We start from the raw sequence: 14,136 nt of genomic DNA on the forward strand, positions 1-14,136 counted from the left end.
CATTTTGTCCTGAACTGTTCTAATAGAGAGTTTATCTGCTTCCAGGATGACTTAGCTATAAGCACAGAGAAAAATCAACATCCTTAAGATTCAGGGATACCGGCTCGAAAGGAAAACAACAAGCCTGCTCTCTAGAGCAGAAGTTCTTGGAAATACTGGAAATGGTCTAAAAAAAGAAGCAAGTTACAAAAGTAGTATAGATTATTTACAAAAACACAGAGTTATGCCAAGTATTCATGGATGAAGAAAGCATTATCCTTTTAGATTTTTTTTTTTTTAAGCTAGCTGCTGAAATAAGGAAATGTACTGAATGGGATAAAAATCAGTATCCTCAAGGGAACATGTCAAGAAGCTACCTTTACAATAAGGCTAGGAACACAGATACACTGATATCATTATGCATCCGAAGAAGTGGGCTGTAGTCCACGAAAGCTTATGCTCTAATAAATTTGTTAGTCTCTAAGGTGCCACAAGTACTCCTGTTCTTTTTGCGGATACAGACTAACACGGCTGCTACTCTGAAAACTGATATCAAGGTGATAAGCATCTGCTGTATTACATACACATACCAAAGCTGATAGACATCCTCCATATCACTCATAAAAGAGGGCTCAGGCTGGAGGGACAGAGTTTATATTTCCTCCCACACATGCACAGGACCCTCTGGTTTTCCCTCATGCTCCCTCACCACTGGCTGTACCCTCTGCCCCCAGCTCCTGAGGAAAGGGACGACCTATAAAGGAGTCACTATCCTTTTTTCCTCCACCAGTTCAAACAAAGCCCCTCTGCTTTTGAGATTGCAGGGGCTGCATTTTCCATGTCCCAGTAGAGAGGTATTCTGTGATCAACAAACAAGGTGGGAAACAATAATGAGCCCTAAATTTCTGTAAGAGAAATAGCTGTGTGAATACTGAGAAAACACGACCACAATCTGGAGTTTGTTAGACATGCTAATCTCTCTCCAATTTTTAAAACTTTGAAATTAACTATGTATAAAACAATCTAAAAATCAATAAGAAGATTGTAGATCTTGGGATGCTTAAAATTTCCAGTTTATGCTAAAACTGCCATTTTCTACTCAGCCAAATCCACAGCAAGTCAAAATTGGCTTGAAGTTGAATTGAAAACCAGTTTTTCCTTTAGATTGCGAGGCATCAATTTTTCATCCTCAGCGTGTGGGTCTATTCCGAAAAGTGCCAGTGTAAACATAGCATTTTTTTATGCACACAGAAAAGATTTGTTGGGTATCAGTCATATATGCTGACTAATGATAAAATTATATATTTTACTTCTCTGAGGCCTGGTCTACACTACGGGTTTAGGTCGACTTTAGCAGTGTTAAATCGAATTAAGCCTGGACACGTCCACACAACGAAGCCCTTTCTTTCGACTTAAAGGGCCCTTTAAACCGGTTTCTTTACACCACCTTCGACAAGGGGATTAGCGATAAAATCGGCCTTTGCGGGTCGGAATTGGGGTAGTGTGGACGGAATTCGACGTTATTGGCCTCCGGGAGCTATCCCACAGTGCTTCATTGTGACCGCTCTGGACAGCACTCTCAACTCAGATGCACTACTTAGGTAGACAGGAAAAGACCCGCGAACGTTTGAATTTCATTTCCTGTTTGCCCAGCGTGGAGAGCACAGGTGACCACGCAGAGCTCATCAGCACAGGTAACCGTGATGGAGTCCCAGGATCGCAAAAGAGCTCCAGCATGGACCGAACGGGAGGTACGGGATCTGCTCGCCGTATGGGGAGATGAATCAGTGCTAGCTGAACTCCGTAGCAGTAAAAGAAATAGCAAAGTATTAGAAAAGGTCTCCAAGGCCATGAAGGACCGGGGCCATAACAGGGACACACAGCAGTGCCGCGTGAAAGTTAAGGAGCTACGGCAAGCCTACCACAAAGCCAGAGAAGCAAATGGAAGGTCCGGGACAGAGCCGCAAACTTGCCGCTTCCACGCGGAGCTGCATGCCATTCTAGGGGGTGCAGCCACCACTACCCCAACCATGTGCTATGACTCCATCAATGGAGAAAGACACAGGGAAGACGGTTCGGGGAATGAGGAAGATGAGGATGGAGGTACTGTAGGTAGCTCACAGCAGCAAGGAAGCGGAGAAACCGGTTTCCCCAACAGCCAGGATATGTTTGTGACCCTGGACCTGGAACCAGTAACCCCCGAACTCATTCAAGACCCTCAGGGCACACAGGAGACCTCTGGTGAGTGTACCTTTGTAAATATTTGTAAATATTACACATGGTTTAAAATCAAGTGTGTTTAATGATTAATTTGCCCTGGCAATCGCGGCCAGTACATCTACTGGAAAAGTCTGTTAACGTGTATGGGGATGGAGCGGAAATCCTCCAGGGACATCTCCAGAAAGCTCTCCTTCATGTACTCCCAAAGCCTTTGCAAAAGGTTTCTGGGGAGGGCTGCCTTATCCCGTCCGCCATGGTAGGACACTTTACCACGCCAGGCCAGTAGCACGTAGTCTGGAATCATTGCATAACAAAGCATGGCAGCGTATGGTCCCGGTGTTTGCAGACAATATCCATTCCTTATCTCTCTTTGTTATCCTCAGGAGAGTGATATCATTCACGGTCACCTGGTTGAAATGGGGTGATTTTATTAAGGGGACATTCAGAGGTGCCCGTTCCTGCTCTTCTGAACAGAAATGTTCCCCGCTGTTAACCACGCGGTGGGGGGAGGGGTGAAGTGATCATCCCAGAGAATCGGGTGTGTGTGTGGGGGGGTGGTTTACTTGGGTTTGTGCCGCATGTTAACCCGGAAACCGCAGCCCCTCCTTTCACATTGAAAACCCATTGTAAATGGCCAACCCAATTCATCCTTGATATGGGAAATGCGCTGCTGTTTGAAACCTTTCCCGCATGTTAAGAAGGTTAAAAAAGCCAAAAGACTGTGGCTTACCATGGCTGCCTGCAAGCCGAAATATGTTGCCAGGGGCACTGCGTGAGTGATCTCTCATACCAAACCGGCAGGCAGAGGAAAAATGCGACCTTGTAACGAAAGAGTGTACCCATTGTTCTCTAAAATGTGTCTTTTTTAACCACCTCTCCCTTCTCCTCCACCAGCTGCAAATGTTTCTCCTTCGCAGAGGCTAGTGAACATTAGAAAGAGAAAATGGAGGATGCGGGACGATATGTTCACGGAGCTCCAGATGTCCTCCCACGCTGATAGAGCACAGCAGAATGCGTGGAGGCAGTCAATGTCAGACATGAGAAAAGCACAATATGAACGAGAGGAGAGGTGGCGGGCTGAATGGCGGGATGAAAAGAGCAAGTGGCGGGCTGAAGATGATAGGTGGCGTCAGCTTGCAGACAGACGGCAAGAGTCAATGCTCCGTCTGCTGGAGCATCAAACTGATATGCTCCAGCGTATGGTTGAGCTGCAGGAAAGGCAGGAGGAGCAGAGACCGCTGCTACAGCCCCTGTTTAACCAACAGCCCTCCTCCCCAAGTTCCATAGCCTCCTCACCCAGACGCCCAAGAACACGGTGGGGGGGCCTCCGGCCACCCAGTCACTCCACCCCAGATGATCGCCCAAGCATCAGAAGGCTGGCCTTCAATAAGACTTAAAGTTTTAAAATGCAGTGTGTCCTTTTCCATCCCTCCTCCCCCACCCATCCCAGGCTAACTTGGCAATTATCCCCCTACTTCTGTGAGGAATTAATAAAGAATGCATGAATGTGAAAAAACAATGACTTTATTGCCTCTGCAAGCGGTGCTCGAAGTGGGGAGGGGAGGGTGGGGTGGTTGGTTTACAGGGAAGTAGAGTGAACCGGGTCGGGGTGGAGGGTTGGAGGGTTCATCAAGGAGAAACAAACAGAAGTTTCACACAGTAGCCTGGCCAGTCACAAAACTCGTTTTCAAAGCTTCTCTGATGCGCACCGCGCCCTGCTGTGCTCCTCTAACCGCCCTGGTGTCTGGCTGCGCGTAATCAGCGGCCAGGCGAGTTGCCTCAACCTCCCACCCCGCGATAAATGTCTCCCCCTTACTCTCACAGATATTGTGGAGCGCACAGCAAGCAGCAATAACAATGGGGATATTCTTTTCGCTGATGTCTGAGCGAGTCAGTAAGCTGCGCCAGCGCGCTTTTAAACGTCCAAATGCACATTCCACCACCATTCGGCACTTGCTCAGCCTATAGTTGAACAGGTCCTGACTACTGTCCAGGCTGCCTGTGTACGGCTTCATGAGCCATGGCATTAAGGGGTAGGCTGGGTCCCCAAGGATCACGATAGGCATTTCAACATCCCCAATGGTTATTTTCTGGTCCGGGAAGAAAGTCCCTTCCTCCAGCTTTCGAAACAGACCAGAGTTCCTGAAGACGCGAGCATCATGTACCTTTCCCGGCCATCCCACGTTGATGTTGGTGAAACGTCCCTTGTGATCCACCAGGGCTTGCAGCAGCATTGAAAAGTACCCCTTGCGGTTTATGTAGTCGGTGGCTTGGTGCTCCGGTGCCAAGATAGGGATATGGGTTCCGTCTATGGCCCCATCACAGTTTGGGAATCCCATTTCAGCAAAACCATCCACTATTGCCTGCACGTTGCCTAGAGTCACTACCCTTGATATCACCAGGTCTTTCATTGCCCTGGCAACTTGGATCACAGCAGCCCCCACCGTAGATTTGCCCACTCCAAATTGATTCCCGACTGACCGGTAGCTGTCTGGCGTTGCAAGCTTCCACAGGGCTATCGCCACTCGCTTCTCAACTGTGAGGGCTGCTCTCATCCTGGTATTCTGGCGTTTCAGGGCAGGGGAAAGCAAGTCACAAAGTTCCATGAAAGTGCCCTTACGCATGCGAAAGTTTCGCAGCCACTGGGAATCGTCCCACCCCTGCAGCACGATGCGGTCCCACCAGTCTGTGCTTGTTTCCCGGGCCCAGAATCGGCGTTCCACGCCATGAACCTGCCCCAGTGACACCATGATTTCCACATTGCTGGGGCCTGTGCCTTGTGAGAGGTCTATGTCCATGTCAATTTCCTCATCACTCTCTTCGCCGCGCTGCAATCGCCTCCTCGGCTGGTCTGAGTTTCGCCTTGGCATGTCCTGGCTCTGCATATACTCCAGGACAATGCGCGTGGTGTTCATAGTGCTCGTAATTACCGCGGTGATCTGAGCGGGCTCCATGATCCCAGTGCTAGCTATGGCGCCTGGTCTGAAAAAAGGCGCGAAACTAGTATCTGACGGACCAGGGGAAGGAGGAGGGGGGGATGGAGGGCGGGCCGAGTGACAACATGGCGTACAGGTACAGGGAATTAAAATCAAGAAAGGTGGCTGTGCATCAGGGAGAAACACAAACAACTGTCACACAGAATGGTCCCCCCAAAGATTAAACTGAAAACCCTGGGTTTAGCAGGCCGTTGATTTGACAGAGGGAGGGGGAAGCAAATGAATACAGAACAAATCTATTTTTTACATCTTAAGACGATAGTGGAGCGTGACTGATAGCCCTCGGCATCTTCTGGGTGCTTGGCAGCAAATACTGGGTGCTTGGCAGTTAGTGTACTACGATGGCCTTCAGGCCTATTGCACAATCTGCTGCTCAGGGAAGATTCTGCTAATGTGTGATGATCCAACTTGTAATAGGATGGTTACCAGTCGTAATACACCATCTACTGCCAAAAGGCAAGGGGCTGGTGCAATGCAGCCCTACGGCTGCCAGCCCCACAGCTGCCAGCACCCAGATCGCCGATGAAGGCTACCAGTCTACTGCACCGTCTGCCGCCAAAAGGCAGTTAGCTGCTGCTGCTGTGTAGCAATGCAGTCCCACATCTGCCGGCACCCAGATGACATATAGTGACGGTGAGCTGAGCGGGCTCCATGTTTGCCGTGGTATGTTGTCTGCACAGGTAACCCAGGTAAAAAGGCGCGAATCTATTGTCTGCCGTTGCTGTGACGGAGGGGGAGGGGCCTGACATGTACCCAGAACCTCCCGCGACACTGTTTTGCATCATCCGGGCATTGGGATCTCAACCCAGAATTCCAATGGGCGGCGGAGACTGCGGGAACTGTGGGATAGCTGTGGGATAGCTACCCATAGTGCAATGCTCCGGAAGTCGACGCTAGCCTCGGTACTGTGGCCGCGGTCCGCCGACTAGAGCACTTAGAGCATTTTATGTGGGGACACACACAATCGGCTGTATACAACCGATTTCTATAAAACCGGCTTCTATAAATTCAAACTAATTTCGTAGTGTAGACATACCCTTAGAATGGTAGAAACAAAACAGTCTGAATTGCAGATTCTATGCCACCTTGCACATCAGAATTGAAGGCAATGGGTTTGCACAGGTGTCAATGAAAGCATAATTTGAACTGCATCACCTTTTATTACTGTTGATGCATAATATGGAAGGAAGTAATTTTGATTCTCAGAGCCAGGTAAGAGTGTGCAGTATAACAGTTAGAAACGCACATCTTACTTGTTATCTGAGCCCATGGATTACAGATATTATTGAAAACAATAAAACAAATCCACTGTGCTATTTTTACGGTCACTTTTCAGAGTAGACCTGCACTTTAAAACAATAGGTCATAAACTGATAAGTGCATGGGACTGGGAGTGGCCTATGAACACTTGAGTTTCTTGCCACTGACTTCTTATGTGTAGTCTGTTTCTTACATCTACCCCCATTTACTTACTTACCTCACAGAAGAATACCACAGTGCTACTTATTTACCTGTCTCACCAATGACATTGAAGCCCTGACTGCAGACAGTGGTGGCATTTGCATGGTTACAAACTGCCATGCAAACAATTCATGGTTGCTAGCCCATGTAACCTCAAACATGACAAAACATGGGTGATCATCAGTGATTAACAGTCACAGAATCAAATAGGGCTATAGTGTAACTGATAAAAATGGTGAATTAGTTGAACTGGGGGCAGATGCGCTCAACTTGAATTTAATTCATGACCCCACGCCTTCCGGTTCTTTCAACAGCAGCTAATGGAAATGGGGCTACCTCCCTAATCTGGTATTTGTCACGCAACAACATAGCTGGTTTGTGTAACAAACTTAATATGGGTCTGGTTCCACATTCGCATCACCAGCCTATCGCCATCCAGATCAATGCAGCCATAACACCTAACTCAGTACCATTCCAGCACAGCTTTAACTTTAAGAAAGCTGAATGGAAGGGCTTCACCAACGACCTCAATGCCATTATAAGATAGACAGACCCAATACCAGAAAATTATGATCAGTTTGTCAGTGTGGTGCATACTGTCTCAAGGAAACATATTCCACAAGACTGCATTACAAATTATGTGCCAGGATTAACATCTGAGTTATTCGATCGGTATGCAAAATACAAACAGAAGTTTGAAGCGGACCCATTTGCTGAGGATACCATCACAGCTAGCAAAGAACTCTATACTAAAGGATGAAAAGCAGAAGTCATGGCAGAATCTCATAGAGTGTGAACATGACCCCAAAGCAGCAAGAAAGTATGAATAACTAATGATCAAAGGAAGCAGAGTAGCACTACAATGTTATTGCAGACCAGGTCACACACCAACTCCTAGAGAATTACAGGTTACCAAACAACCCAAGATGTGGTTTGAATGGCAAGAAGACAAGGTGATAATACAATTATAATTATAATTTTAGGGCACATGACTGAATTAATCTCCAGAATTAACACCCTCAAGAATGGCAAAGCCACCAATCTAGGTGACATCTATATAGAACAAATCAAACACTTCAGACCAGCAGCAACGAACTAGTTAATCAAGTTGTTTAGCACATGCTCAGCCTCATATTAAGTACCCAAGATCTGGTGACAAGCATGTATTGTGGCACTCCTGAAAGTATGCAATGAGCTGAAGAACTTCAGGCCTGTAACACTACTGTGTCATTTCTACAAACCATACAAGCATCTAATTGTAAACCATCTATCATGACTTGCTGAAAAGCATCTAATCCCAGAGCAAACTGAATTCCACCCAGGCAAGTCATGCACCAATCAAGTGCTGAACATCACTCAATATATTAAAGATGGCTTTGAAAATGGTATGGTAACAGGGCCATGTTGGAACTAGGGGTACTGAGAGTGTGGTAACACCCCCTGACTTGAAGTGGTTTCTGTGATATACAGGTTTACAATTTTGTTCAATGGCTTTGAGCACCCCCACTATAAAAATAGTTCCAACACCACTGCTGTGTCAGCAGCATATGACACAGTGAATCACTGTAGGCGCCTCACTAAAATATACAACATGATGAAAGATCATCACCTTATGATGACTGATACAATCTGTACTAAAAACAACATTTTTATGTCAAACTATTTGGGAAGTGGAGCCAACGGTGGCAACAAAAAAATGCCATACCACAAGGGAGCATACTCTCGCCAATACTTTTCAGCATCTACATGAACGATCAACCAATCCATCTCAGCACAAGAAGTTTTATCTATGCCAAGGACCTATGCGTTGCTGCCCAGGCCAAGGATCTGGCCCAGATTGAAGCTATGTTAATATTGGTGCTGTCCAGGCTCTCAGTTTATCACAACAAGAACCAATTGCATGCTAACCCAGCCAAAAAGCAAGTGAGTTTTCCATCTTTGCAATCGTGAGGCCAATGGAGAAGTTATCATCATCTGGAATTGGGTATCCCTTGCCCATTGCTAGAATCTTGTCTATCTTGGAATAATGCTAGACCACACTCTCTCTTTTAAGGCACACATGGAGGAAAAGACAAAATGCAAAGTTAGCACCTAGAACAACGGTTCCCAAACTTTAACAACCTGTGAACCCTTATCACTAAAATGTCAAGTCTCACGAACCCCCTCCTAAAATGAATATTTCCAGGGATTTTCTCCTTTACCTGAGTATAAGTTATAAAAGCAGTAATCTTGGAAATATAAAAGTTGTTTTTATGACGATTATTAGACACTATTTATTAATATTATTTATCATTACACTATTTTTATTACATTATGAAAACAGCAACACTCTTCGGAGCTTGTATTATTTTGAATAAGCCTGTTATAAGACAAGGCTCCTATGTTTCATCAAGGAGTATCAGATGTGAAACAGCATGAAAGTATTTAAGAAGACAACTCAAAGAGTTCCTCCTACACAAGCATTCAGGTCTTGAGCAGTCCTGGCAAACAATGCACGTTACAACAAAGCTTAAATTGTTCCTTATAATAATTTTAAAAACAATACTAGCTGCCTATTTAATTTTAAAAACAGCAAAAAATATCCACCTCCTTTTCCATTTCTTATAAGGAGTCTTGAAGTTTAAATCTCCTCAGTGTGATAGATATGCTTGCTTTGATCTGCTTAGCTCTTGGAAGTCCAGGGGCTCCGGGCTGCTGGCCCCATGCTGCCTTGGATCCCTAGGGACAGCTCTGTCCGCCATTAGGGATCCCCCTCCCCTCCCCCCCCCCCAGAACCTCCTGTAACATTTCATGAACCCCCATTTAGGAACCACTGATCTAGAACAACTTACACAGGAAGCTTAGAAATTAAAAATGGGGAACCAACCCAACACTAAGAGCCTTCCAAAGACACCTGACATGACAAACTTTCCAGTGGATACCACACAATCATTTTACAAGTATAAACATGGGGATGTAGGGTGTTCCCCTGAGGTATAGAGTGTCACAAGCTGCCACTACATCACAGAAGTCTAAAACCAACAAACATGAACAGCCTTTATGTGCTTGCCAGAATCACTCCATCAGATATTAGGAGAGTGGTAACAATCAAAATGGTACAATTGACACAGGCTGAAGATACTGGACTTCTGCTGTGGGGCCACTCTGCAGCAGTTATCCACTTGAAGTCACGGAAAAAACTTCCTGGCTGTAACAGAACTGCTTATAAAATAAAATCACTGACAGCTACATGACTGGAAAGGTAGTGTACTGTACAGGGCTCAAAATACTCATAAAGGATGTCAAAATGCACATCAATCTTGCTAAACGCCTTCCCACGGGTGCGGGAAAGGATTGGTCGACTTGGAGATGTTTAAATCGCCTCTGTCAAGGCTGAATCCCCACTCTGTCACTCCGAGAGCAGAATTTAAGGGTAGAGGCCTGCAAGGATTCTAAAAATTAATACGTGCCACTCCAGACTCGTATTAAACTCCCAAGGTTACAGCTTTTCTCCGACCTTGGCTTGGTAAATGCTGCCACCATGCAAAAAACCCACTTTGAACCCAGGAAGGAGCACTTGGGAATTTCTCCCTGTGGGGTACCCTCAAGCCCTTTCACCGCCCCCTCTTTCCCCTCCGGTGGAAGAGATGAGAAAGAAAAAGGAAATTAGCTGTGGTTATCAGCTAATCAAACAACATGCACAAACCTTTTAGGAAACCAAAAATCCAATCCTGTTCTTAAAAACAGAACATTTTATTAAAAACAAAAAGGGAAGAAATACATTTGGAACTCAGGTTTTTTGCTAGATCTTAAAAGAAACAATTACAAATTTTAGCACCCAAAACAGCTTTCTTGGGGGGTTCAGCTTAAAGGTTACAAGCAAACAAAAAGCATCAGGGGTTAGCACAGAGGAAATCCACAAGCCTTAAAAAATAAACAGACATAAACCTGATTGCATCTAGCTAAACATTCTGATCTACTTACACATTTGGAGTTCAGATAAATAGCTCTAGGCATGATCTGATGATTTATGATCATACCTGACTTAAAGCTGCTTATAGCATGGCTGCTCTGTCTCTCCAGCCCAGAGAACAACAGACAAAGGGAAAGTTTCCTTCCCCATTTTAAAAAGTTCTGTCTTCCCATTGGCTCTTTTGGTCAAGTGCCCACTTTTTTTCCCCTTTACCTGGGGGACTTTTTAACCCTTTACAGGTAAAGCAAGTAAAGAACAGCTACCAAGAGGGATTTTACAGCTAACTGGCTGGCTGGGTGTCCATCAAAGGGAGCTATCTCCCCACTTTGATTATCACAACCTCTGAACAAGAATTGGTGGGTCAAAAGTCAAGATGGGGAAGTGAGGCTATTCCAATAACCCAGAAAACATGTAACTGAAGAGAAAAATAAACCATGGAACATCTATTCATCTGCTGGCTCCTAGAGAAACTGCGCACCATCAAAGATCTCACCAGGGCTACAGATCAAGCCATATCTTGTGCCCAACATTGGATGAACTCATGACTGTGGTGGAAGGACACAAGATGATGACCAATCTCACAGAAAATACAGTACTTACTTGTTTCCAACTATTATGAAGATAATAAGTAGCACTCATAGTGCTCTTCATTACTATCATCATCTTTGGGTTAAGAGTTCCTTAAATTTCTCCATGTAAAGAAGTCCTATCAGCAGAACTATACTGGTATAATTATACTACTGTCATTGTACTGATATAACTCCCCACCTGGACACTTATTCTGGAGTAAATGTCCATATGCAGAGTTCTACCAGTGTAACGATAGCAGTATAATTATACCAGCACAGTTCTGCTGGTAGATTATTCGCATAGAGACTCTAGGCTGAAGCCCAAGCTTTGAAGTGCTTGTTTCTGCATCAAATGAATAATTTAGAATGCTGTAGCCTCCAGTGCCATTTCCATTGTAAGCGGATTAAAAGCAATCAAACTTTATGAAAGTACTTTTGAAAATAGATTTTTGGGTTCACACTTCAATACTTGGGAAAAATGAGAAGTGCTTCATAAGAAGCAACCATTTTATTCATGAGAGCAACATCAAACATTTGATGGATGATAGATGTACTCATTGAATCTTGAAAATATTTAGCCTTCAGCCTCAAGCCTCACTGAACAGCAGAAGTATGCAGCACTCTTTCCCCCCCCCACCAAATAAAATGAATAACTACTCACATGTGAGAGACTCACAGACATGCCTCAAATCATATGACATTACCTTCTCAGTAACAAAATCCACTTCTTCAATTTCAGGAGCCAGATAAAATGTATCATAACATCCTAAAAAAAGAGAAGAGAAACCAAAACCAAAGAAGTAACATATTTGCTTTCCTCTCTTCCACAACGAGGAGGAAAAATAGCTTTTATTACTATTTTACCTTCATCTTTTGGAGCAGCAAAGAGAACATTTCCATGGCAGTCAATCAGCACACAGTCCAAACATAAAAACACTGCAAAATAGGTCACAAGAGAATCATAGCTATACCAAAGTGCATCCTTTGAAGAATGAATTCTAACATGAATAATTATGACTGAATTTGTTTGAAAAATATTTAATATTAACACTCTCATGAATGATGTAACCGATTAAGTTTGTGTGTAATATAGTTAAATAAAAACTAAAGTTGAGACACAAACTGGCTAATAAAAAGTAAGAAGATAAAATTACCCAGACCTGCAGGTAAAGACACCCTATTACTGCAGAATAAAAACAAGAAAGCAAGACAAAGTTGGCCCTTTAGGAATAGAAAGGACTTCGTAATAACATCACAATACTGTATGTAACGTCTCTTTTCATGTAGTGCAGAAGAGTGATGTCAGACGAGAACAAAAGCAGCAGCTCTGGCTGGATCTGCCTAGTCTCCTCACAAGGTAAACATGAAGGTATGAAATTACTAACCTAAGAGAATTTTTTTTTCCCAAACCTTGAAGTGACAATACCGTGGAGATTAAATGTAACAAATGCTCAACTAAGGTCCCACTAAAGTGAAATTAACTGGGACAGCGGACAATAAATGCAGAGGCAATATCGTCAAGGAGATTGAACACAGAGCTAGAAGGGCCATTATCTGGAAAGGAATTGAAGGCATGTTTGGCAGCAAGCCAGATGCAGGACTCCTCTGGGAATTTTAAGATTTAGAGCCCAATCCTGCAAACACTTGTGCACAAGTAGCTTTACTTACCTAAGTAGGCTCATTGAAGAAGATCCTCACTTGCATAAGCATTTGCTGGCTCAGACCTCAGCCCTACTCTGTTTAAGAAAATACTTGAGTTGTATAAATATTTTAACTGAGGTGAAATCTCAAGAAACTAATTTTCCTGTATTTAACATTAAGAATGTAAGATCATTTTATAAAAACTCAACCATGCAAAACAGATGAGTAAGACACTCTCTCCATTAGATATCTTAAAAGCACAGACTGACTTAATGTGCTTTGATATGATAAGCCATCTGATTAATGTGGTTCTGTCTCAGTGGGCAAGCATCAAATAAACCCTTTTCCTATGAAAAAAAGTATTAGGGTAATAAATTTACATGATATAAATTCTAAAAAAAAAAGAGAGAGAAGTTTGAATATGTTCTGAGAAAAATGTGAAAAAGTCCTTCTTTAGTTAACAAATCCATGCAGAGCGGGTTAAGACAGAACAGCGAGGAAATTAAAAGTTATTGGCCTCAATTCAGGAGAGCACTTAAACAGTGCTTAACTGTAAGTACATGCTTAAGTCCCATTGTCATCAATAGGATATAAATCACATCCTTTGGTACTGTCCTGAAGAGGGATGCTTTCCTGGAGTGGAGGGCTATTACTTATTATATCAACTGAGGCAGTGCCCAGAAGCATCAACAGGGCTAGGACCCCATTGTGTTAGATGTTGTCCTTGCCCCCAACGAGTTTAGATTTTAAAGCCCTGAACCTCCAGTTTGATCCATGCAGGGCAACCCTGGAGCCTCACTGAAGTCAGGAGGGCTCTGCAAGAGTGGAAGGATCTTCCATGTATCCAATCATAAAATCTGGGCCAAAGCCCAGAAGCAACATACAAAGGGTAAGAGGAAAGGAAATAATCAAAGTCCCAATAAAGGACTCAATGTACATGCAGGGATCCATAGTACCAGAATCCAGTGTAGGGTCAGGTTCAAAATACATAAATTTAGAGGATGTTTTAAATGCACTTGAGCTACCTCAAAAATTCTTAGTTAGCTAATTATTTGGAAAGTGGGTTTGAGAACGATTCAGAAGGAGGAAAATATATCCTTATAAATATGCTCAAGAAGGGCAGCCTACACATAGGACAGCATTGGGAAAGGCAGGAAGCATTAAAATTAAAAGGGATACTGATTTTTAAAAAAATAATTAAAAATCAATTTTATAACAGGAGTATCCTGTATACAGTGTGTCATTAAGTTTGTTTGTTTGTTTGTTTTAAGTACAGTAAAAGACATGCTATCCAGCATGTTGGACGAATGGGGGTTGC

General features: G+C 43.8%; 1 protein-coding gene across 5 annotated transcripts in view; it reads right to left on the bottom strand.

The window, feature by feature from the left end:
• KNDC1 (kinase non-catalytic C-lobe domain containing 1) overlaps window positions 1-14,136 on the bottom strand; it is a 123,559-nt gene that overhangs the window by 56,672 nt on the left and 52,751 nt on the right. For 4 of the 5 annotated variants that reach the window (XM_034777260.1, XM_034777264.1, XM_034777263.1 and 1 more), the window contains 2 exons: window positions 12,042-12,113; window positions 11,882-11,943 (listed from right to left, as the gene is read on the bottom strand). The exons of the other annotated variant lie outside the window; for it this stretch is intronic. In XM_034777260.1, the coding sequence (XP_034633151.1) occupies window positions 11,882-11,943; window positions 12,042-12,113 (134 nt within the window). The remainder of the gene's footprint in view (window positions 1-11,881; window positions 11,944-12,041; window positions 12,114-14,136) is intronic. 5 annotated transcript variants of the gene reach the window in all.

This window comes from Trachemys scripta, chromosome 7 (assembly GCF_013100865.1).
Source record: "Trachemys scripta elegans isolate TJP31775 chromosome 7, CAS_Tse_1.0, whole genome shotgun sequence".
Lineage (NCBI taxonomy): Eukaryota > Metazoa > Chordata > Testudines > Emydidae > Trachemys > Trachemys scripta.